The sequence below is a fragment of the Mandrillus leucophaeus genome, unplaced genomic scaffold, assembly GCF_000951045.1.
Source record: "Mandrillus leucophaeus isolate KB7577 unplaced genomic scaffold, Mleu.le_1.0 Scaffold5, whole genome shotgun sequence".
Taxonomy (NCBI): domain Eukaryota; kingdom Metazoa; phylum Chordata; class Mammalia; order Primates; family Cercopithecidae; genus Mandrillus; species Mandrillus leucophaeus.
This window is the reverse complement of record NW_012105364.1, coordinates 13,619,593-13,644,530: the sequence shown is the minus strand read 5'-3', so window position 1 is coordinate 13,644,530 and position 24,938 is coordinate 13,619,593. Positions and strand designations below refer to the sequence as shown.

The window sequence follows — 24,938 nt, the reverse complement described above, 5'->3', positions numbered from 1 at the left end:
ATGGAATAGAAGGGAACTTCTATAACACGTTACATATTGCAGTTAAGTTTCCAGGGTAACTCACACATCTAATTCTTGGATAAATTATTGTATCTGTGCAATTATAAAGAAAGAATGGAGGCAGCATTGTTGAAAATCTATAACCTGGCATGTCAATTCCATAATTATCAAGTTTCATCTGTATGAGAGGTACCATACTAGGTTCTAGTAGTCCAACGTCAAATGTGGCATCCTTTGAAGAACTTGAAGCCTAAACAGAGGCAAATGGATATGTCACATGCAGGCAATAAACATTCACTGATGCAATGATTTAAAATATACAAGAAATAATTATGCCAAGGGAAATGAGCCAGACCAAAAAAAGAGTACATATTATGTAATTCTGATATGTATAATTCTAGAAAAATTAATCTGTGATGGCAGAAAATAGGCCAGCAATTGCTTGAGGATGAGATCAAGGGATCAGGGAGCATAGTCTGGAGGGATTTGTAAGGAGCACAGGGAAACTTCTAGGGGTGATGAATATGTTCCTCTTATTGATTGTGGTGATGTTTTCAATAGTATGTACATATATCAGAACTTATTAAAAAGTGTGTTTTAAGTATATATGGTTTATTTTATGTAAATTAAACCTCAAAGCTGCTAAAATATATTTTATACTACAATGTGGACATTTAGGAAGGAATGGATATTATTTTTCCTATAGAGGATGCCATACTCCAGAGAGGCCTCCTGAACAGATATTGCTGAACCCAGCCACAGCTCTCTGTATCAGAAGCTTCTTACAGGAAACAAGAGGACACATTCAAATTCTATAATTTGAGAACAGATTAATAAAATGACCATTTACGAAAATGCAAGAAAGATTTGGAATAAGACAAGGGATAGTACAGCACCTCATGGCTCGTAGCACTCACTACCATTAGACTAGAAGTGGAGGGGAGAAGTGACTCCTAAAACCTGGGGAGAAGGTGCCCTGCTAAGGGAGACATTTGAAAAAGAGCTGAGACATCACAGCACACATTTAACCTACATGGACATTTTAGGGAAGGAGCAGAGGAACAAAAACCGTAACTGTATTATCCTCCCTCCTTCCCAACCTCTACAGGTGCTCCCCATTGGCCAACCCCACCAAAAGCCAAAAAATAAGGAGGCATTCAGCCAAACAGCCTCTTCAGTATTGGAATAGCATGGAAAATGGATCTAGAAAGACAAATAGGTGATCTACAGCATAATCTCCATTATAGTGTACTTTATCTTTATCTGGTTGATGTGGTTTGGATCTCTGTCCCCACCCAAATCTCATGTTGAATTGTAATATCCAGTGTTGGAGGTGGGGCCTCGTGGGAGGTGTTTGGATCATGAAGGCAGATTCCTTATGAATGATTTGGGCCATCCCTTTGGTGATGAGGGAGCTCTTGCTCTGAGTTGACAGGAGATCTGGTCATTCAAAAGTGTGTGGCATGCTCCCTGCCTCCACCTGTTCTTGCTCGTGCTTTTGCCATGTGACTTGCCTGCTCCCTGTTCGCCTTTTGCGATGATTGTAAGCTTCCAGAAGCCTCCCTGGAAGCCGAGTAGATCCCAGCACCATGCTTCCTGTAAAATCTGAAGAACTGTGAACCAATTAAACTTCTTTTCTTTATAAATTACTTTATACATGGTAAAGGTATTTCTTTACAGTAGCGCAAGAATGGCCTAATACACAGGTCTGGGATCAAAAGACAAAAAGTAGACAGAACTAACACAGTCATATTTTTCCTCTGGAAAACAATAATTATTTCAGACTTTTACTTAACAATATAAGGCTTCATCTTCCTTCTGATTGAACAGTCTCAGTTCCTGCATTTGGTAAGATGTACTGATAAGCATGAATTTGACAAGCAGTGCCCTATGCCAGTAGTGGACAAACTATGGCTTATGGGCCAAATCTGTCCCATTGACTGTTTTTATACAGTCTGCAAGGTAAGAATGATTTTTACGCATTTAAATGATTGAAAAAATATCAAAAGAAAAAAATCTGTAACATGAAAATTACATGAAATGGCCGGGCGCGGTGGCTTAAGCCTGTAATCCCAGCACTTTGGGAGGCCGAGACGGGCGGATCATGAGGTCAGGAGATCGAGACCATCCTGGCTAACACGGTGAAACCCCGTCTCTACTAAAAAATACAAAAAACTAGCCGGGCGAAGTGGCGGGTGCCTGTAGTCCCAGCTACTCGGGAGGCTGAGGCAGGAGAATGGCGTGAACCGGAGAGGAGGAGCTTGCAGTGAGCTGAGATCCGGCCACTGCACTCCAGCCTGGGTGACAGAGCAAGACTCCGTCTCAAAAAAAAAAAAAAAAAAAAGAAAAGAAAAGAAAAGAAAATTACATGAAATTCAAATTTCAGGGTCCATAAATAAAGTTGTACTGGAACTAGGCATCCCCATCAATTTACATGCTGTCTGTAGTTGCTTTTGCACTGCAAGTGGCGGAGTTGAGAAGTTGCCCACAAAACCTAAAATATTTATTCTCTGACTCTTTACAGAAGAAGTTTCCTGACTCCCACCCTAGCTAAAGAAGCTGCAGATGTGGGGACAGATTCACCTGGAGCCAGGCCCTGGCTCCATCACTCCTTTCCTATGTCATCCTGACATGTTACACCATTTCCACAAGTTTCAGTTTTCTCAAGACAAAAAGGGGATAGTAATGCCTACTGTATAGAGTCACCATTGAGCTTTATATAACAGAACAAAAGTAAAATACCTGGCACAGGGGCTAACACACACAGAAAATTGTTTCTGTCACTAAATGAATAATAGGTGAAAATACTAGGGAACATCAAACAATGCAAGTTTTCCTGCCTTACTGATTATATAACTTTTCCACTTTACCATTTACTAAACATACGTCTATCTTCTCATCATTCCAACTGGTGTCAGAGGAGATTTACTTCTCATCTAAAGCTTATCCCTTGCCTGTAGGCACCAGATCCCATCCCTTTCAAATCTGCTTAAATAATAGTTTCTAATCTTTAGTGTGCTTACAAAGCGTCTGGCTGTTACAATACAGATATGTGAGCCTGCAGAAAAATCTGCATTTCAAAATTACTTTAAGGAGAAAATTCTCTCTTTCTCTCTCTCTCTCTCTCTCTACACACACACACCCCTCTCTTCCCTTCTAACATTTTTGTAATCTCTTTCTTCATAGACTTCTATCAGTATCATTTATCTTTAAAAAAATAATACGGAGTTTCTGTTGTCATAATATTTTTTCTAGCTACCACCAATCTGTTTTAGTCTACCATCAAACTCCTCACATGTGCAAATTATGTTACATCTGAAGCTATTTTGGAAACTTATGATTTCTATATCTGTAATTTCCTGTGCCACCTCTCACTTTCTATTTCTTCATTCTCTATTTCTTTTGTTAATTACTTGTCATCATCTCTTCATCAAACATAGAACCTCCTTTGCTCAGGTTACTGCCTTACAACCTCTTACTCCCAGTGAACTCATCAGGCCCTTGTCAGCACCATCTTTAGGGGACTTCATAATGGGAGGCTAACGTGCTTTTACCACAAGGCCATGGAGTTGTATTCAGGGTTTCCTGACATAGTTCCCAGGTCTAGGGTTTGAGGGAGCTCAAAAGGCAAAACCCATTTTTCCCTTCCTGAATTAACAGAGACAAGAGCGAGACAGAAATAATGCAAATAGAAAAATAAGATAAAAAATGTTTACTACTGATAAGACTGATTTGTGGAGAATGTAGCTTATGTCAGCACCTACGTAGGTTTGCAATACTGAGACACTGAGTTCTGCAGATTTACCCACCCAGTAACAGGCATTGCTGGCTAAGATCAGAAATTGGAAACAGCTCTTCCTGACAACTGTGAGTCCATTCACAGAAAGAAGGACTCTCTGCCTAATTTTAATTATCAGAAGAGAAAGTTGACAATGTGGACGTGGAAACATGTTAGGTAAAAGATACAATGGGATACAGAACTTGGTAACAGTGAGCTATGAGATTAGAAAATTCTACTTGAGTTTGGGAAAAGATATTTCAAATGTTTAGAGAAGAAACATGCTATAGAAACATGTTATAAAGGGATGTACTTTCTGATAATAGGGATACTCTAGAATGGCCTAGGGGGAAAAAATCCTAAATTATCATTTTAAAATGCTCTGATTTTTGGCTGGGTTTGGTGGCTCACGTCTGTATCCCAGGACTTTGGGAGGCTGAGGCAGGCAGATCACCTGAGGTCAGGAGTTCGAGACCAGCCTGGCCAACATGGCAAAACCCCATCTCTACTAAAAATACGAAAATGAGTCATTTTTGTATTGTGTAGCATTGTGGCAGGCACCTGTAACACCAGTTACTCAGGAGGCTAAGGCAGAAGAATCACTTGAACCCGGGAGGCAGAGGTTGCAGTGAGCCTAGATAACACCACAGCACTAAAAACAAACAAACAAACAAACAAACAAAAAACCTCTAATTTTTAAGGGGACAACTAAAGAAATCTTCGGAAAGGGACTAGAAAAAACAGCAAATGTGGGACACATGACCAAGACTAAGCTGAAAGATCAATGTGAACTTGTATAAATAGTGTCACGAAGACCAAAGTCCTCAGTGAGGATATATGAGCAAGATGAGGTTCAGAAATGCCAGACAACAAAAGTAACTTTATAGATGTGGTCAAAATGAAAAGAAAGAGAAATGATCTCAGAGAAGATGATGTAATGTTCAAAGATTACAAAGAAAAGGCAACTGACACAACATTGCTCTTAAGCAAGTCATTTTATCTTTCCATGACACACTTTCCTGCCTCCTCAACAAATGAAAATGTATTGGACACCAAGTTGCCAGTTTATTTGTGTTTTGATATTCATGAAAGTGAATGATCTTCAACCTGGGAAGGAAGGTATATATAATGAAGAGCTTTAATTATAATTACAGCATGATGAGAAACAAAAAGTAGATTGAATTACTAAATGGAACAGCTACTATAAGTACACTAAATAATAAGGTACGCCACGCTGACTTCATTTCCACTGATGAGTTGATAGGGAAATGTCACTAACCATAAAGTTTCTTGATTTCAGTAAAATGTGTGATTAATCCTCCAATGATATAATTTTGGATAAGACAACACTTGGAGAATAGAAAGGAACATGTAATTGGAATTAAATTTAATAATAGTATATCTTTTTATCATTCTAGCTGTGTAGTCTCGCAAACATGACTAAACTTCTCTGGGTCTGTTTCCTAATTGGATAAAAACAAAAGTAAACAGTCAGACTATTTAATTCTGAGCTGATTTGCTACTCTAAAATTTAAAGATTGTAATGTTTCAAATAATTTGATATCAATATATAAGGAGATCAGTAAATTACAACAAGATCTTGTCTTGGTTTTGCGCAGTTCAAGGTACTTATAAGTGATTTGGATAAAGATATTGAAGGCCTAATTATGGAACTTACAGATAACACAAATATGGATTGGGTGACAAAAATGGCATGCTGAAGAATCAGGATCTGAAAAGAAGCCTCAAGAGATTAAAGCTTATAGGTTACTTTAGTGCTCAAATGAAAATTGAGAATACCTAGTTTGCCAACAGTTTATCTATGTGAGAAAGCAATGCTGATCTCAAATTTAGCATGAACCAACAGTGTTAATATGAGTGCAGAGAGAGAGAGACTGAGAGAGAAATAATTGCACCATATTGTCAATATACATCAAGAACTTTAAAACTTCATAACTTTTTTTTTTTTTTTTTTTTTTTGAGACAGAGTCTAACTCTGTCGCCCAGGCTGGAGTGCAGTGGCGCCATCTCGGCTCACTGCAAGCTCCGCCTTCCGGGTTCATGCCATTCTCCTGCCTCAGCCTCCCGAGTAGCTGGGACCACAGGTGCCCGACACCTCGCCCGGCGAATTTTTTGTATTTTTAGTAAAGATGGGTTTTCACAGTGTTAGCCAGAATGGTCTCGATCTCCTGACCTCGTGATCCGCCCACCTCAACCTCCCAAAATGCTGGGATTATAGGCGTGAGCCACCGCGCCCGGCCCAAAAGCTTCATAACTTTTAACCACGAATTTTCACTTCTGATAGTTCAGAATTGAACTATCAGAGAGAGAAAAAAAAGTAAGATATTGTCTAAGGAGGCAATAATGAATAAATATGTCCCTAAGTATCAGCTACAAAAATTGATTGCTGAACTATATATAATCATTTAAAATTAAAAAATCATAAACATGCAAGAAAAAGAAGAACATGTATTTATATAAATTGTGACAACCCATACAACAGATTCCTATAAAACCAAAAAAGTATATATAGCCATGTGGATGATCATTATATATGATTGAAAAAAAATCCACAGGTTTACAATACAGTATATTTAGTATGAACTCATTTTTCAAAAAACATATGTGTGTATTTAATAGATTGTCTCAGAAATCCATGTGTGTGTATGTGGAATACTTTTCCAGGCATACACTGTCAATACCCCACTAATTTGTGTTTTCACCAGTATACCACAGGACAATGGCAGGTTGTAGCAGTCATCTGTTTGGTTTGAGCAATCCAGCATTCATTTCCTGTTCTTTTAGTAAAAGTGATCCAATTTTTACTGGGGTCAACTCTATCCCAATCTGGAGTTGCCATGCGATCCCAGCCTGAATCAATTAGTACCTTTCATTCCCCTGCCATAATATGTCGTTCAGAAATTGTCACTGGACTAATTTGAGTCAAATATTAACTTTCTAGCTGAATTTGGGTGAAAGATCCTCTTTTTCCTGAGATTTGAAACTAAAAGGAAGCTGTTTCGACCTATACAGCAGCCGTATTTCTACTGATATGATAGAATCTGTCCAAAAGTGGACCCAACAGAGAAGTAGGGCACGAATGTGCAGAAATAATCCAGACACTAAACCTGTCCTTTAAGCCTGTGTATACAGTTCTACTTAGAATCAGTTGATCCCACTTCCCCAAATTTTCAAGGTTTTTTTTTTTTTTTTTTTCAACTTTACTATGGTTTGAATGCGTTCCTCAGAGTTCATATTTTGGACACTTAATCCTCAGTGCTACAATGTTGAGAGGTGAATCTTTAAGGGGTGATTAGGACATGAGGGCCCTGACTTCATAAGTGGATTAATGCTATTGTAGAGGTGGTAGATTAGTTATCTTGAAAGTTGGTTCCTGATAAAAAAATGAATTTGGCCCCCTTCCCTTCTTTCTCTCTTGTGTGTGCTCTCTTGCCCTCCCACCTTCAGCCATGGATGACACAGAAAGCAGGGCCTTGTCAGATGTGGAATCCTCAACCTTAGACTTTCTAGACTCCAGAGCTATAAGAAATGAATCTCTGTTCTTATAAATTACTCAGTCTCCGGTATTCTATTTTGGCAGCACAGAACAGAATAAGACAGCTTTACTGAGGTATGATTGAGGGAAAAATTGTATATATTTAAGGTATACAGAAAGATGTTCAACATCACTAATCAGAAAATGCAAATCAAAATCACAGTGAGATATTATTTCACACCAGTTAGGATGGCCATATGAAAAAGTAAGAAGATAACAATTGTTGGCAAGGATATGGGGGAAATGAACCCATATACACTGTTGGTGGGAATGTAAATTGGTGCTACCATTATAGAAAATAGCCATTATAGAAAATAACCATCCTAGATAAGTTTTAAGGATATTCCTTTAAAAATTAAAAATAGAACTACCATTTGATTCAGCCATCACATTTTTAGGTATATATCCAAAGGAAATAAAATCAGTTGAAGAGATCACAATAGCCATGATGTGGAAGTAATTTGTGTTCATAATGGACGAATGGTTAAAGAAAATGTAAAATGTGGTGTGTGTATACGGGGGTGTGTGTGTGTGTGTGTGTGTGTGTGTGTGTGTTTTCAGCCCTAAAAGTTAATTCTGCCATTTGTGACAATATGAATGAACATAGAAGATATTATGCTAAAAGAAATAAGCTAGACACAGAAAGGCAAATATTGCGTGATCTTACTTACATGTGGTATCTTAAAAAGTGAGACTTATAGAAAAAGAGGGTAGGGAGTTGGAGGTGGGGGAAATAAGGGGATTTTGGTCAGAGGGTACAAACTTTCAGTTACAAGATGAATAAGTTCTGGGAATCTAGTGTACAGCATGGTAACTATCACTAATAATAGTTAATGATAATATATATTTAAAATTTACTGAGAGAGTAAGTCTTAAGTGTTCTCAACACACACACACACACACACACACACACACACACACAGGTAACAAAAATTTTCAGCTTTTTAAGCCAATAAATTTCTGTTTCGCTTTGCTGGTGTAAATGGTACTTTCATGTTCTTATGATGTTAAGTGTTCTAATAATATGGTGCAGTGAACTGACAATAAGTCCAGAGTTTACTATTGAGCTCTGTATCAAGAATACTGATGTGTCCTGTGGCCAGCTCCTTCCACCAGATAATTCAGAGTTATCGGGGACTCCAATAAGGTAGATATTCTCATTTGGGGAGTGGGACAGAAATCTCAGGGTGGTCTCTGGAGCCAATGACTCTACTAGCTGTCTTGAGAGTAGGGGAGAGTACAATGGGAAGACCCTGAGGCAAGAAAGTGATCAGAGGAAACTTAAGGTCAGAGTCTCCTGGAAGAATGATTTTGTTTTTAAATTGGCATTAATTAGAAATGATAAATACAGTCAAGTGTCAGTCACTGAAGTTCCCTGTGCAATGGCAATTAATAGAGCTAGTTTTCCCCTAAGATCTTTCTTATGGCTTAAGCATCATTAGATGATTCTGACAGCCATGCAGATAACATGCTATAGAGAGAAAATCCACTGAAAGCTCAGGAAAGAAGTGGCATTGGCGTCAACCCTGATGAAGACAGGGCAACTGCCAAGGGGCCTAAGGAAAGGGTTGCAGGCAGGCTCCCTAATGCAGGGAAACGACGCGAGTGTAGGAGCAACAAACACCTGGTGAGCTCCAAGCAGCAGGCTGGTGTAGACAGTGGCAGCAGCCTACATCTGAGAGAAGGGTCAAGATCTAAGACCTGGGGCAAAGGTAACAGGAAAAGAAGCTGATAGACTGAGAGAGGGCAAAGGTAGGTGCCACCCAGAAATGTTGGTATCCTAGAAAAGAGATGAGAACCTCAGTCCTGCGGTCACACAGCTGCTAGACAGAGAAACTAATAAATATCTGAGTTAAATGTTAAAGTGATTAATTTGTATCTAAAAACTAGAATTTGGGGGTATGGAATTCTTCTTTCTCCTCCTCCTCTGCCTTATTCTCTCTTCCTCCTTTTCTCCCTCTTCTTCTCTCCTCCTCCTCTTAACCCTCCTCCTCCTTCGTCATTGTTGTCATCAACTCCTCCTCCTTCTTCCTCCACCTCCTCGCCTCCTCCTCCTCCTTCTTCTTCTCCTCCTCCTCCTCTTCCTCCTCCTCCTTTTTCTTCTCCTCTTCCTTCTCCTCCTTCTTTTTCTTCCTCCTCCTCTTCTTCTTCTTCATCTCTTCCTCCTCCTCCTTCTCTTTCTCCTTCTCCTCCTCCTCCTTCTCCTTCTCCTTCATCTTTTATTGCTTATCTGTATTTCCTAATTTTTCTATTGAGAAAAAGTTTCATCAAATGGCCAAAAAGGGGTCTTTGCTTAGACTGATAGAAATATAATATCCTGACCTAAGGAATTCTACCACTGGATATAACAGCCACTCTTCAGCTTTCAGTGATCTACTTACCTCGGCACACAATTCTGACATCAGCTGTAAGAAAAACATTGATAAATTAGAAGGAGAATGGGAGTAGGAAAAACATTTGAAATCACCTTTTTTAAAGCAGTAGTTGAGAGAACTGAAATGTCTAGCCTGGAGAAGAGATCTCTGAGGGGTATGAAGTGTAGCTATACCAAGTACAAAGTAGGTGCTTATTTCATGGTTTTGAATAATCTGTAGTTAAGTAAATGACATCTCCCTTATTAGATTACAAACTTTTTTATGAGAGGAAATTGTGAACTGTATTTCCTTCTGTCCCTTCAGAACCTGTTACCAAGCTTTGTGTATAGTGAAGCTTCATAAGATATTTAGCAGTTGATTATATTTCATTCATAGCCCTTCACAGTTCTCTATAAATGCTAGAGGAAGAGCCCAGGAGCTAGGAATTAAGTAAAGAACATTTTTTATCTATATGCTTTTCTAGATCACCCTTTCCCCCTAGACTGCCCTGGCACTGAAGAACTTTTTGCCTTCTTATTTCCAATGACATCAGCCTCCAAATCACTAGATTTGCCTACTGCTCCTCACATGGGTGTCCCATCATCATGGATTGCTCTCCCATGGAGGTTTTAAACTGAAATTCCAATCGCATTTTAAATTAAATTTTCTAAGCCAATGCCCTGTCAATGCCTCTACCACGCTTAAGACTAAATTCATCATCCTGTCATCCAAATTTATTTTTTCCATATTTCCGGTTACCATGCCATCACTGGCCTGCTAAATGATGTTTAAAACCTCCAAGTCATCTCTCTTCCAAATCCAAATGCTCTGTTGACAAAAGCATCTTCTTTTTGCCGTTGCATCCTCTCTTCTATTTAAACTATCATCTCCATTCACACCCTCTTCACCATACTTCATACTCTTATTATCTACTTTCTAGATGATAATAATAGTATTTAATTTAACTCCTCAGTTTCTTCTTCACACTCCAACATATCTTTCACATTGATTCCAGATTAGTGTTCTCAATGCTCCATTCTGATTATGGTACTTTACTCACTAAAAATCATTCCTAACTCCCTTTAAGACTAAATAAAATGTAAATCTTCTGGTTTATTGCACAAGGCTTTTAACAACTTGATCCTAAACTGTTTTTACCAGCATGATTTCCAACAACTTTTATAAATCAGCTCTCCCTTCAAACAATTTGTTCTACTCAAATGCTTTTTTGAGTCTGTCCTTTTCAGCTACTCAACGTTTCCATTGTTCTTCTACCTTCAAACACTAAATTAAACACCACCGTGCCTTGCAGTCTGCTCTGATCTCCCCTCCCCTGAGTCAAAAAGTAAATTTCTCCTTCTCCAAACTTGCACATCACTTTCTCTCATGTTACAGTTACCACTCCTTTATATTTTTATGGGAATGTATAAGTTTGGTTGATTTTTTCATAACACAACATACCTAATGTAATGACACCTTACTTTATACATCCTTGTATTAGCCATATAGTCATTGATTTAAAATATTTATTGAGCACAGGTGATGGGGATACACTAATGAACAAGATGGGCTTCTCCTTACTTTCTCACACTTACGGTATTGATAAAATAACATGGAACACTATTGACAAGCAAATAACTAACACATAGTTTATTAATTGAAATTAGGATAAATACTAACAATATATAAAGTACGCAGTACTGTATGGAGACATAGAGGGTAGATATATAAGATAATATTGTTTTATTACTCAAAATACCCTTTCAAAATAGAAGTGTATTCACTCTGGCTTAACAGTACTTGCTTATTTAATAGAAACTATTTTACTTTATTTACAGCGTGGTCTGGCTGTTATGAGTAAAGACAATGATATCTGGGGTACAGAATAGGAAACTAAATTTCCAGTCCTCAGCAACCAAAGCTGACTGGTTTTGCTGCCAAACTAAGGAAGAAGTATTGTTTTGTGTTTTTCTTCCCTGTTGTTTTACTCTAGAGCAGCTATTTTTTGCTTTTACCAGTTGCACGGAGCCATCAATCGAGGCCAGTAATCTCCAACAGAATAAAAGGAACAAAACCATTAAGAGCCAAGTGATTCATCACTAAGCCTGATGCCAGCTGTAAGGGAAAAAGCCCTTTCTGACTTGAAACTAGCAGGCACAATAGCACCTTATTCCCAGAGGAGCTCTGAGTTGAAATTTCTGAATGGACTTACCACCAGTCTCAGCTGGCAGCTTACTACGCATGCACAGGCATGTAAAGTCTTCAAATATACTTTTTCTCCCCAGAATGGACACTGTTCCTAGTTTTTCCATGTTTATTTAAAAACAAGGTTAGACTCTCATTTTTCTTTGCTCCCACTGAATTAATGCTTCCTACTGCCAGAGTATAAAATTACCTCCTACTCTTAAACAAGAGCTTTCTTTTTCTCACACACAAGGTACTATATATATTTTGGCACCTTTGATTGTCAGCAGAGGAACACTGAAAATAACAAATTGCAGGCAGTTAATGATCATGTAAATGGAAGGAAGACAGCCACCACCACAGCCACTTGCATAATGTGGCATGTGGATGAAAGAAGAACCCCTAGGACAGAAGGCAACAGTCCAGGTGGAGACTGCCCCTCTGGAAATGAAATTGCCTAACAGAATTACCCAGACAAACGTTACTAAGGAGAACTAGTTATCCTATGGCCTTGAATTGAAAGGAAAATTCAGTGAGCTCATAAAAGCCATTGTTGCTGTATCCTATAATTAAATGTTGTTTACACATCCTTAAGGACTACGAAAGACGGATAGGGCATATGGGAAATTTTCCATAGTGAGCCATAAATGTTGCCCCTGAAACAAGGGGTTTAGTTTATAAAGGGGTGCGGGGGGGATGGAAATATAAAATATGCCTTGCTGTGTATTTTTTCCTTTTTCCTGGGAAAAATAAATAATTTTTGTGGCAAGTATATTGGAGACATTGTTTATGAACAGTTCCTCTTCACATAAAGGTTACCTCTGTAAAGCTGCCAAGGTCAGCGCCCTGGCGGGTTATCTGCCAAGTAAGTGCCAGTTGTGGAATCTACACCGTGGCAGGCATGGAGGCAGGCTTCGCTCTCCCACCCTCCTTCTGAATCATCGTTCTTTGCTTCTTTGTACCAGAGTTGTCACTTTTCCCACTCTGTGCCCTTCCTTCTCATTGGTGGGATCTCTTTTCTTACATATGAGCTGAATGTTCCGTTGTTTGCCAGGAAGACAGACTTGCTGAATGCTGATTTCATGGAAGTCACACAAGAGAGGCAAACAGTACTTTTCCAAGTAATCTGCATAAAAAGTAACCTTACAAGGCATAAAGTGCTCAACTTGGCCCGTGATGCATTTATGAATTTTTAAAAGGGATGATTGTTACATATATGTGTGTGCATTTGTGTGTGTCTGTATATATTTGATACATATATGTATGTACAATACAATGTACTATATATACACAAAAGCATATATACATGGATTTTTCCCTTAATATATACACATTTACATATATATGTGTATGTTTTTGTTTCCATTTTTTGTTGGGCATTTTAAATGGTTCTCTTTTCTTATCCAATGACTTTTTTCTCTTTTTAAAAGCACCACAAGAAAAGTACAACTGCAAACTAGCTGTTCAATTTCTTTAATCTCTTCTCTAGTGTATTCAGACCACCTAATATCCACTCTCTAGGGTCTGATATGATGGAAAAATGTATTTGAATTCTTGTATTTTGACATATAAAGCAAAAAGGGATTATTCAGAAGAAGCCTGTGTTTGTTCAAAGATATTTTCCTAGTATACAAGCTATCCTCGTAGTCATTTCAATTTTGCATTACTTTCTGCAGTAAAATTTTTAGCATACGTCATATTTAACTACAACCCTTGTGGCATTCATTGAAATAACTTTTATGTTGATGCTTTATAGGAATTAAAGAGAGGTTAAGTAATTACTTGTAGTAAGCTGTGCCTTTTTTACTCTTAACTGCTCCCTCAAGTGAACTGTCACTCACCTGTACATCTATCATTAAGGTGTATGTGCCATGATAAACCCATAGGGCAAGCACCACTTGATGGTAATGACTTGTTTTTTAGGCAGTGAGAAAGATTTCACAGTTATATTTTGAATAATACAATGCTCGTAAGTACAATTCTTCAAAATCCTAGAAAGCACAGAGATTGTTCATAATGAAAAGCATCCCTTTTTATACCTTAATATCAATTAATCTTCTATTTTGTGCAAACACACAAACTTGTCTAATTTTTCACTAATGTTGCACATCTTACTGAATAAATAAAATAAAGCCACCAAAATTTGTTTTATTTAATAGATTGTATGCTTGCATACTTTTGACACTTACGAAAAAACAAAATCACAGAGGCAGCTACCATCACAAAAGAGAGAAGCATATTTGTTGAAAAATTCAGTAACCAGCTGATAATAAGTTGTGAAATGTGATCAGGACAACCACGGAGAAATGAATTATCTATATTTGTAATGTGGTTACACTATAGACTGCTTTATATGTGATTATCCATTTTTTTCCTACTGCTTTCATTAATAAAACCAGTAGCAGTAATCAAAATTAAATCTGATAGGAAGTCAGATAACTCAGAATTTGTAATGGGAAATAAAGATTCCGTTTGAATTCATCTGTTCAGCTCAGCTCAGATCTACAAACAACTTGGAGCTGTTTGGCACTCTGTTCTCAATTTTGGCAGAGATTTGAAAGATTGAATGGAGATGAATTCTTAATGGCTTCCTAACATTTAGGTGGGGGCTTTTTCCAGAAAGAGATTGAGACACAATAATTGCAAGAACAGAATGAAGGAATTGGGTACTTTGGGGCTTCTCCCTGTCAGGATGGAGACATAGGAAGTCAGCTCTTGGCAGACATGAATCTGAATTAGACTTAGATGAAAGCAAAAGCATTGCCAATAGAAATTCTTCTTTCTTTCTTGGATTTCAGTTTTATTGTAGATACAGAAGAGTACATGTGCGTATTTGTTACATGAGAATATTGCATGATGCTGAGGTTTGGAGTACGGATCCTGTCACCCTGGTAGTGAACACAGTACCCGATAGGTCGTTTTATAATCCACCTCCCTCCTCTACCCGCTAGTAGTTCACAGTGCCTGTTGTTTCCTTATTTATGTCCATGTGTGCTCAATGCCTAGCGCCCATTTACAAGTGAGAGCAATGGTAATTGGTCTTCTGTGCCTGCATTAATTTGTTTAGGATTATGACCTCCAGCTCCATGCATGTTGCCACAAAAGACATGATTTTTTTTTTATGGCTGCATAGTAGTCCATGGTATATTTGTACCACATTTCTTTACCCGATCAACAGTTGATGGGCACCTGGGTTGATTCCTTGTCTTTGCTGTTGTGAATAGTGCTGTGATTAACATATAAGTGCATATGTCTTTTTGGTAGAGTAATTTATTTTCTTTTGGGTATATACTCAGTAATGGGATTGATGGATTAAATGATAGCTGTGTTTTAAGTTCTTTGAAAAATTGCCAGAATACTTTCCACAATGGCTAATTTCCATTGTAACCAGCAGCATATAAGCATTCCCTTATCTTTGCAGCCTTGCCAGCATCTGTTGTTTTTTTACTTTTTAGTAATAGCTATTCTGATTGTTATGAGTTGGTATCTCATCATAGTTTTGATTTGCATTTCTCTGATGATTAGTGATTCTGAGCATTTTTTCATGTTTGTTCACCACTGGAATCTCTTATTTTGAGAAGTGTCTGTTCATATCCTTTACCCATTTTTTTAAATGAGATTATTTGTTTTTTGCTCATTGATTTGTTTAAGTTCCCTATAGATTCTTGATACCAGGTCTTTGTTGGGTGAATGGTTTGTGAGTATCTTCTCCCATTCTGTAGGCTGGCTGTTTGCTCTGTTGATAGTTTCTTTTGCTGTGCATAAGACCTTTAGTTTAATTAGGTTCCACTTGTCTATTTTTGGTTTTGTTGCCATTGTTTTTGGAGACTTAGACAAAAATTCCTTGCCAAGGCTGATGTCAAAAAGAGTATTTTCTAGGTTTTCTTCTAGAATGTTTACAGTTTGAGGTCTTACACTTAAATCTTTAATCTATGTTGAATTAATTTATATGTATATGTATATATATGTGTATATATTTTGAATAATACAATGCTCATAAGTACAATTCTTCAAAATCCTAGAAAGCACAGAGATTGTGCTTTCATATATATGAAAAGATAGGGATCCAGCTTCTTTTTTCTGTGTATGGCTAGCCAGTTATTCTAGCACAATTTATTGAATAGAGAGTCTTTTCCTCATTGCTTGTTTTTGACAACCTTGTCAAAGATCAGATGGTTGTAGGTATGCAGCTTTATTTCTGAGTTTTCTATTATGTTCCATTGGTCTATGTGTCTGTTTTTGTACCAGTACCAAGCTGTTTTGATTACTGTGGCTTTATAGTATAGTTTGAAGTTGGGTGGTGTGATGCCTCGGGCTTTGTTCTTTTTGCTTAAGATTGCTTTACCTATTCAGGCTCTTTTTTGGTTCCATATTAATTTTAAAATAGTTTTTTTTTTCTAATTCTGTGAGAACAACATTCGTAGCTTGCTAGAAATAGCATTGAATCTGTACATTATACCGTTTTAATGATACTGATTTTTCCTATCCATGAGCATGGAATGTTTTTTCATGTTTGTGCCACCTCTGATTTCTTTCAGCAGTTGTTTTGTGGCTCTCCTTGTAGAGATCTTTCATCTCCTTAGTTAGCTGTATTCCTAGGTATTTCATTTTCGTTGTGGGTATTGTAAGTGGGATTGTGTTCTTGATTTCATTGTCAGCCTGGACGTTATTGATGTATAGAAATGCTACTGATTTTTGCACGTTAATTTTGTATCTTGAAACTTTACTAAAGTAGTTTATAAATTTTAAGAGCCATTTCTTTTGAATGAAGGGCATTTTTGGGGGCAGCATCTCCTGAGACTGCTTTACATATTTAACGATATGTTTTCCTGAATCTTCTTAGGCTAAGATATAATTTTTTCTTTCTGATCAATTTCAAGTGGAAATCACCTTGACATTTTATGGTATTTAGTCCTATGCTGTAAATCTTTAGGTGGTAACATTTTTTAATTTTAAAGAGGTGAAATATCATGTGCTAGATGAAACATCCCCTGCCCAGTTTGTATATTTTGGAAAGTTATTTTAAAATAAGAATCAGTACCATTCATAAATTCTATGATGAGAATATCTTTCCTTGTGTAACCACATTTTTCCTTAAATCAGTTTAGTTCTATTCGCCTCCAAGTGTCTATGCCAGTGCATTCTCTGGTTGCTTCTTCTAAATCCAGCTGCAGCTCTCTTTATCTGTGCTGTCCAATATGGAAATCACTAGCAACAGGAGGCTATTGAGCACCTCAAATGTGACTAGTCTGAGTTGACTTGTGATATGAATATAAAACACACTAAATTTGAAAATGCAATATAGAAAAATAATGAAAACAACTCAATAAGATTTTTAAATTGATTACACATTGAAATGATAATATTTTAAATAAGTTGTGTTAAACTAAATATACTTTTAGAATAAACTTTGCCTGTCTATTTTTAAAAATGTAGCTACTAGAAAATTTGAAATTACACACGGATAGCTCATGTAATGTATCTATTAGACAGTGCTACCCTGTATAGCTAGGAGTCAATGTAGTTGCAAATACAGGTTGTATGTTTTATGCAGTCCACAGAGGTTCTTTCACCTGGGAGAATCATAATATGAGGATCATATTAGGCAGACTTGCTTGACCTCCAAAATATGGCGCTAATGTCAATAGTAGATGCCCAGAGATGGTGAGTAATTAGCTCTTGTTCACGCAGTCTGTGACAAAAGAAGGTATATCTGACTCCAAAGTAGTTGCTTTTAATCATGTAACTACACTGCCTTTCAGTGCATGAATTATGTACAACAAAGCCAGATGGCACATGGATTCTAAATTTGCAAAACATTTCATCTGCCTAGTAAAAAGTGTGAACAAGAAGAGAAGGACATGATTAGTCACCCTTTAATATAAAAACGTTGAACTGCACTAGAGGTGCCCTTTTTCTCAAACATAGAACAAGAACCTTGACAAAAATATGTAGCTCAAATAAACATTGAATTTTAACAGAAAAATAAGTCTATGAACCCAAAGAATATAATGCAGTTTAAAAGCATGAAACTACAGATAAGTTACTGATTTAAAAATTTGTCTTTTCTTTCTATTATCAAAAACTTTGAAAAGTATTTCCATCTGTACACTTCTAAAATATTTATGTTTATCCACAAATACTATTGTGTAAATTTCATACAGTTTTGTCTTCAAATGTGCCTTTTATGTCTGCCTTTTTTGTCTTTGAGAATTTCTACTAAAGTTGACATAGACTACATTGTTTTTTTTTCTTTCAGCCATGGAGTCCATCTGTTGTCGTGTATAAAGTCAGGGGCAATTAACAGAAAGCACTAGGATGAAACTTTATTGGAACTAGGAGGGATTGTTTTGATTATTCCCTGAATATTTTGCTCTTTTGAACAAATATACGTGGCTTAATATAAATTAGCAGCCGGTCAGTGCATGACACAATAAAATCATAACATATTCCACCCACAAATGAACAGATTGCATTTTAGGTAGTGAAAAAGGCACTCAGACTTACTAATTAACTTTTTAATGTCAGAAAAAAAATTAGCATCTTTTGTAAAGACTGCACTAAATGTGCTTTTAAAGTAAATAAAATTAAAATTGATTTATATATTCTAATAGAGATACTTATTTTTCTATATTGAAGAGAAATTTCCTTCTGGAGTCTAAATTGTTTTCAATGGTTTTGTGTATGTTGTCTTCATTCTCCATCTGTTCAATCCTCTGCCACTAAATTATACTGCCTTTAATATATAGGCCATTTTATACATATATATTATATATATATTAATTCTTATACTCTATAAGAATCAATACATGAGCAACCATAAAAATGCTTCCTAGGAATGTATGACTGAGTGCATACATGAATAAATGATTGAAACATGACATCAACGATAAGGAGTCCATGTTTTGCATTTGCTTGGAGATTATTCCATGTCAAGTCACAAAAGCTATACAGTATTACATTATGTGAATCAAAACTACTATTTATAGAATCCATTCTTTATTGTTGGGTATTATGGTGGTTTCTAAACTTTGGCATTACAAACCATTCTGCAATGTGTAATTTGTGAATATAACTTCTCATTTATAAAAGCAAACGTACATGATAAATATCCACATGCGGAATAATTTGCCAAAGAGTAGACGTGTTTCTAAGGGTGTGAACTATCGATTTTTTCTCCTATCATCAAGGTATGAGAGTGGCTATTTTCCAGTTGCCTAACACACTGAATGTGTTTTCTAACTTGATCTTTGCCAATCAGTTAGATTAAACAATGATACCTCAGTGTTGTCTTACTTTGTATTTCTTTTGTACTAAGTAAAGTTGGTAACCTTTTTATGTTTAAAAGTCATTTGTATTTCCTATTCTGTTATCTGGCTGGTCATATGTTCATTCTGTCAAGTCTCTGGTCGTATTGATGAAGGTAGCATTTTGTTGTGGCATGGAAAAGAAGTGGGTAGAGACCTTTTATCTGTGATGCGAATTGCAAATATTGTTTTTCATTTTGTCATTTGTCTTTTTACTTTGCCAATGGTCTTTTTTACATGGAAAAAATTCTATGCTTTCCTTTTGTACCTTGTTTCGTGTTGTATTTAGAAAGACTATCCTCAGTCTGAAATTATATTTACAATTTTCTCCTAAGGTTTTTAGAGTACGCTAATGGTTTTATTTTTTTAAATATTTAGTTATCTTGAAATTTACCCTGATGTAAGGTATGGATTCAAGCCTTCTTGTTCTGTTTTTGTTTGTTGTTTTTCAGATAAGTATCCAGTTGTCACAACACCATTTGAACAATAGTTCATCTTTTTAATCTACCATTTAAGATGACATATTTATCACACAAGTTCCCATTTGGGTTCTTCATTGTATGGTTGGTTCCTAGTTCAACCTTGCCTCTAATTCTTGGAAAACATTAAGATCAAAGGAATGTCATGAAAACGGTTTGTATAGTGTATTTCAGTTGCTGCAGACAAAGGATTTAGAACAGGCATGTCATTCACCATTTTCGGAGGTTGGCAGATGAGGGGTCCACTCTGTTTCTACCCCTGTTTTGACTCTAATGCTTTGCCAGTGCCCTCACCACTTTCAGGATTTAAGGGGTTTGATGCTGCTTAATTTTCCAAAAATCCCTGGTATCTGTAATTTTCATTTTTTATTTTCTTTGTTGCTTTTGAACGGTTTATAGGCAAATAAAAAGAGAAATACCTGAACTTACCTGGCCATCTTTAAAAGTATATTTAACTTTCTATGTCTTTATGTGTATCTTCCATAGACAACATATAACCCAACAGTTTCTCTTAACCGTGTGTGGAGATGAAGGGGAGGTTAGTCGACTTATATTTATTGAGAATACTGATACTGATACATTTAACCTTAATTTGTTTCCTGTCTTCTTGCCTTCTAGTGTCATTTTTTATTGCATTTTTTCCTCCTCTACAGACTTGGATGTTATGTACTCTGTTTTTATTATTAATGGATATTCTTTAAAAATACCATGCATATTTAGTTTAATAAGACTGAAGTTAATCAGTGCCTATCTTCTTTTTAACACACACTTAATACATATGATTTGACTTCTATAGCACAGTTCCTATGTAATGTAACATTTGTTTCCAGTAACATGTTATATATATATTATATATAAAAATATAAACATGTTATATATATATATATTATATATATTACATATAAAAATTGTCTACCAATCCCGCAAGTTAGAAATTATCATGGTTTATCACTTGATGCTAACCAACATGTTCCTTATTTCTTAACTTTTAGTTTCTATTTGGATCTTAAATTTTCTTTAGTTTGTGATCAATTTATTTTGTCTTCTATCTGTAATATTTCATCATAAGAACGTATACTTACAATAAACTGCTTTTGTTTGTTGGAATTGATCAGTCTTGAGAGTGAATTTGCTGAGTAAACAATTCCTGATTGTAGTTATTTTCTCTAAGTTCTATTAAGATAACACGTCAACATATTCTGGCTTTTATTTTTGCTTTTGAAACACCTTCAGTGAATCCAGCAGACAGTACATTATAGGTAATGTGTCTTTCCTCTCTGGTTGTTTCTATGACCTTCTCTTTATCTTTGGAGTTTTGCTGTTTGCTAAACATGCCTAGACTTGGATTTATTTTTATTTATCCTTATAGGATTTGGGATGCTTTCTGAATCTGACAATCTTAATTCTTGGGATTCTCAGTCACTCTTAAAATATTATTTCTTCCCATGTTTGCATTTCTATTCTTCCGAAACTCTGAATAGATGTGTGCAGCTTTTTCTCATTATAGCCTCCATGTGTTCTAATACGTCTTCTATTTTCCTTCTGTTTGTGTCTCTTTGCTAAATCTAAATAAATTTATTTAAATCTATCCTTCAGTTTCAGGGATTTTTTCTGAATATCCTGGTTTGTTTTTCAGATTTGTTTTGTTATTTTAAATCTTATTACTTGTTTATGTTGTGGCTTCATATTTCGAACTTTCCATTCATAAATTATTTTTTAATCCATTTCTGATCATGAGACTATCTAAGTCATTGGGGTCTAAATTTGCTAGGTTTCTTCTACCGACTCTTGTTCATAGTAGCTTATGTCCTCTTGTGTTTTGAAATGATAAATTGTTAGATCATTTTTCCTCCTGGCCTGCATCTAAGAAAATTGAGTTGGACTATAGATGAGGATGTATTATTTCAATAAAAAGTCTTGTCCGCCTATGTTTCTCATAAGCTATCTTTCATACATTTCTATCCCTTAACTCTCCATGTTAGTCACTGAGTAATTTCCTTACATCTATTTCCCAGTTTACTAATTCTTTTTTCAGCTATTTAATCTGCTCTCCAACTACTCACTGAGGTTTTTTGTATTATATATTATGTTTATAGAAAATATTTATATTATATTATCTTTTTGAGAAAGGGTCTTACTCTATTGCCCTGGCTAAATTGTGGTGGCATGATCATAGCTCACTACAACCTTGAACTCATGACTCACAGGATCCTTCTACTTTAGCCTTCTGAGTAACTAGGACCACAGGCATGTGCCACCATGTCAAGCTAGTTTCTTGTATTTTAAAAAATTTTTTGTACAGATGGAGTCTCAGTATGTCATCCACACTGGTCTTAAACTCCTGGCTTCAAGCGATCCTCCCGCCTCAGCCTTCCAAAGTGCTGAGATTACAAGCACAAATCACTGGACCTGGACTTCTTTATTTTAAATTAAATAACTTATTTTTCATTTATAGAAATTCATTGATTATGTTTCAAGTACTCCTATTTTCACACAGTCTACATTTTTTCACACTGCCCATTTTCTTTCTATTGTTTTAAAAATTCCTTTATTGCATTTTAAGCAAAATATTAGTGCATATTTATTTTATATATAAATGCACACACTGGAATTCTTGAAATGTTGCTGTCTCTTTCGATGAGGCAAATTTTACTCTGCAGTTATTTAAGAAATCATGGGAAATAATAAACAATAATTGAAGAATTACTTCTAATATTACTATATTGCTTCTACCATTTAAAGTTTTGACAGGAGTTATAGCAGACAACTGAATTACTTGATAATAATGCCTCATTCTTTCATCAGCTAGATAATATCCAAAATCTTTCACCTATATTTTTTGGGCAGTTTCTAATTGTAGGACAGTGTGATATTTAACCTTTCATTGACCAGGCTGGATGTTGTGAGGTATATTGCAATCATGCTTTAATACGGCTTTACCATTGTTCCAGTGTCTCCGATATTACTTTTTATGTCAGTATACACTGCAGCAGATTCTAATTGCATTCCCTAATTATCTTTATAGATATTAGGAATGAGGTATTTAGCTTCATGCATGGCACTACAAAGTAATGCAAATATAAAGAAATTCTCTTCCGCAACTGATTAATAGTTATTCCTCCTTTTACCTGAAGTTTAAAAAGTTATGTCTACCTGGTCTGAGATACTTGGAACATTTTTGTATAGTGAAATCTGGACAGTTTCTTCAATAGGCCTGTTTTATTTTCTAGATGCTGGAGGCTTTTGAGTTATTTTTTTATTGCCTGTTATAGCTTCTCTTTTACTACTGAGGCTTGTTGAATGGACTCCATTAAATTTTTATTGGTGTCCTTGATAATTTAATATTGGACTGTATTACAGCTACCTCTTTTTTGATGACAGCTATTTTAAATTAGTGCCACCATCTTAATCTCTAATTCTCATGAATTCTGTCAGCAAATGATAATCTACTTTATAGTCCTCAATATTATTTTTGGTAAATAAGAACATTTCTACTCTGCAAGAGCATGTGAAATTGGAGCCCCTGGTTCTATTAATTCTAAACTTCCACTATAGATCCATGCTATAAACTTGCATTGTCCAATAATGTAATCATTAGTCACATGTAGTTATTTAAATTCAAGTTTAACCAGAATAAATTAAATTAAAAATTTAGTTTCTCAGGTATGCTAGCCACATTTTAAGGGCTCCAGAGCCATGTGTGGTTGATGACTACCATATGGGACGACGCAGGTATAGAGCGTTTTCATCACCGCAGAGAGTTTTATTGAGTAGATAAGACCCATTCAACTCAAGGACCTCAACTGTAACTCTCACAGTGAAAGCAAAATATTTGTGAATAATACTTCAAAGAGCTTAATCTGTCAGATCATCATGCCCAGGTTCTCTTCTATTTATACATATGACCTAGTCAATTTTATTAGTTGTGTAAGTAGGAAACTCACAGTGCAATATAAAGTTTATATCTTGTTCCATTTATTGCTATTCTAATAAAATCAGACTTCACAGTGAATTCTAATGAATCAGGTGTGATCATACAAAGTACTAGCAGTTGTCTTTTTAAAAGCAGTGCTGATCCAATGAAGAGTTTGAAATATATCAGCCTTACAATACATTCCTAAATGAAATCATATCTTAACTATCATACCTTTGTAGTCATTCAAAATAATACTTTTTAAAGTGGTATTGAAAGATTCTATTAATGTAGAATAATCTCTAGAAATTTTTTGTTTAGTACTGCTACATTATCCAATATCATCTTGTTAATAACTTCATCTCTAGAAATGTTTATATATTAAATATTAAAACTGAATAATCTTTCCAAATCCAATGTGTGACTGCATTTCACAATCTCTTGTAAAGAAGAAAGTGATGCCTAATTTGTCTGCTTGGTAACACCAATTTCTTTTACTCATTGCTGTATGACCTGAACTATTTGTTCAGTAAACCTCACCCCCACGTTAATTCTGTGGCAGAAATCCTGATGTAATACTGGTTTTTTGTTTTGTTTTGTTTTGGTTTGGTTTGGTTTTTTTTGCAGACATTGTAATATCATAGTCTGACTTTTAGGATGTTTCAGCCTCCACCAAGTTTAAAGTATGAGATGACATGTTTTGCACGTATATTGTGTTAATACATTTTCCTTTAGTCATTCCTAATTGTATTGCCCCAACAATGCCCATTCCAAGAAGTATCTACTATAAAGGGTTACAGAAGCTCCATTGTTTGCTAGGACATCAGGTTCATTAACACCATCTACTGCAAACAAAAATGACAAAGGAACTGTGTATCTTAGAACTAGTCAGCTGGAAAGAGATGTTTTGACTGAACCATCTATTATTCACTTGTAGCCATTTCTTTTTTTTTTTTTGAGACGGAGTCTCACTATGTTGCCCAGGCTGGAGTGGCGTGATCTCGGCTCACCGAAAGCTCCACCTCCTGGGTTCACGCCATTCTCCTGCCTCAGCCTCCCGAGTAACTGGGACTACAGGCGCCCACCACCACGCCCGGCCAATTTTTGTATTTTTAGTAGAGACCGGGTTTCACCATGTTAGCCAGGATGGTCTCGATCTCCTGACCTCGTGATCCGCCTGCCTTGGCCTCCCAAAGTGCTGGGATTACAGGCGTGAGCCACAGCCCCCGGCCAAATAGGATTCTTAAGTCTTTTGAATTATTCTAGTATTTCTGGTTCTTGTGGCAAAAAATCCTCTATTTTTGATAATTCTCTTTTATAGTTGTTTTTTTCTATTGTGTGTATTTTTTAATTGGGGGTGTAACTTG

General features: G+C 36.1%; 1 protein-coding gene across 1 annotated transcript in view; it reads left to right on the top strand.

Annotated features, from left to right (window-relative positions):
- Nucleotides 1-3,948: 3,948 nt before the first annotated feature.
- The window catches only part of LOC105550928 (receptor-type tyrosine-protein phosphatase zeta-like), a 159,722-nt gene continuing 138,732 nt past the window's right edge, over nucleotides 3,949-24,938 (top strand). Inside the window, exons 1-2 of the mRNA XM_011995999.1 lie at nucleotides 3,949-3,984; nucleotides 8,812-9,046. Coding sequence (XP_011851389.1) covers nucleotides 3,949-3,984; nucleotides 8,812-9,046 — 271 coding nt within the window. The remainder of the gene's footprint in view (nucleotides 3,985-8,811; nucleotides 9,047-24,938) is intronic.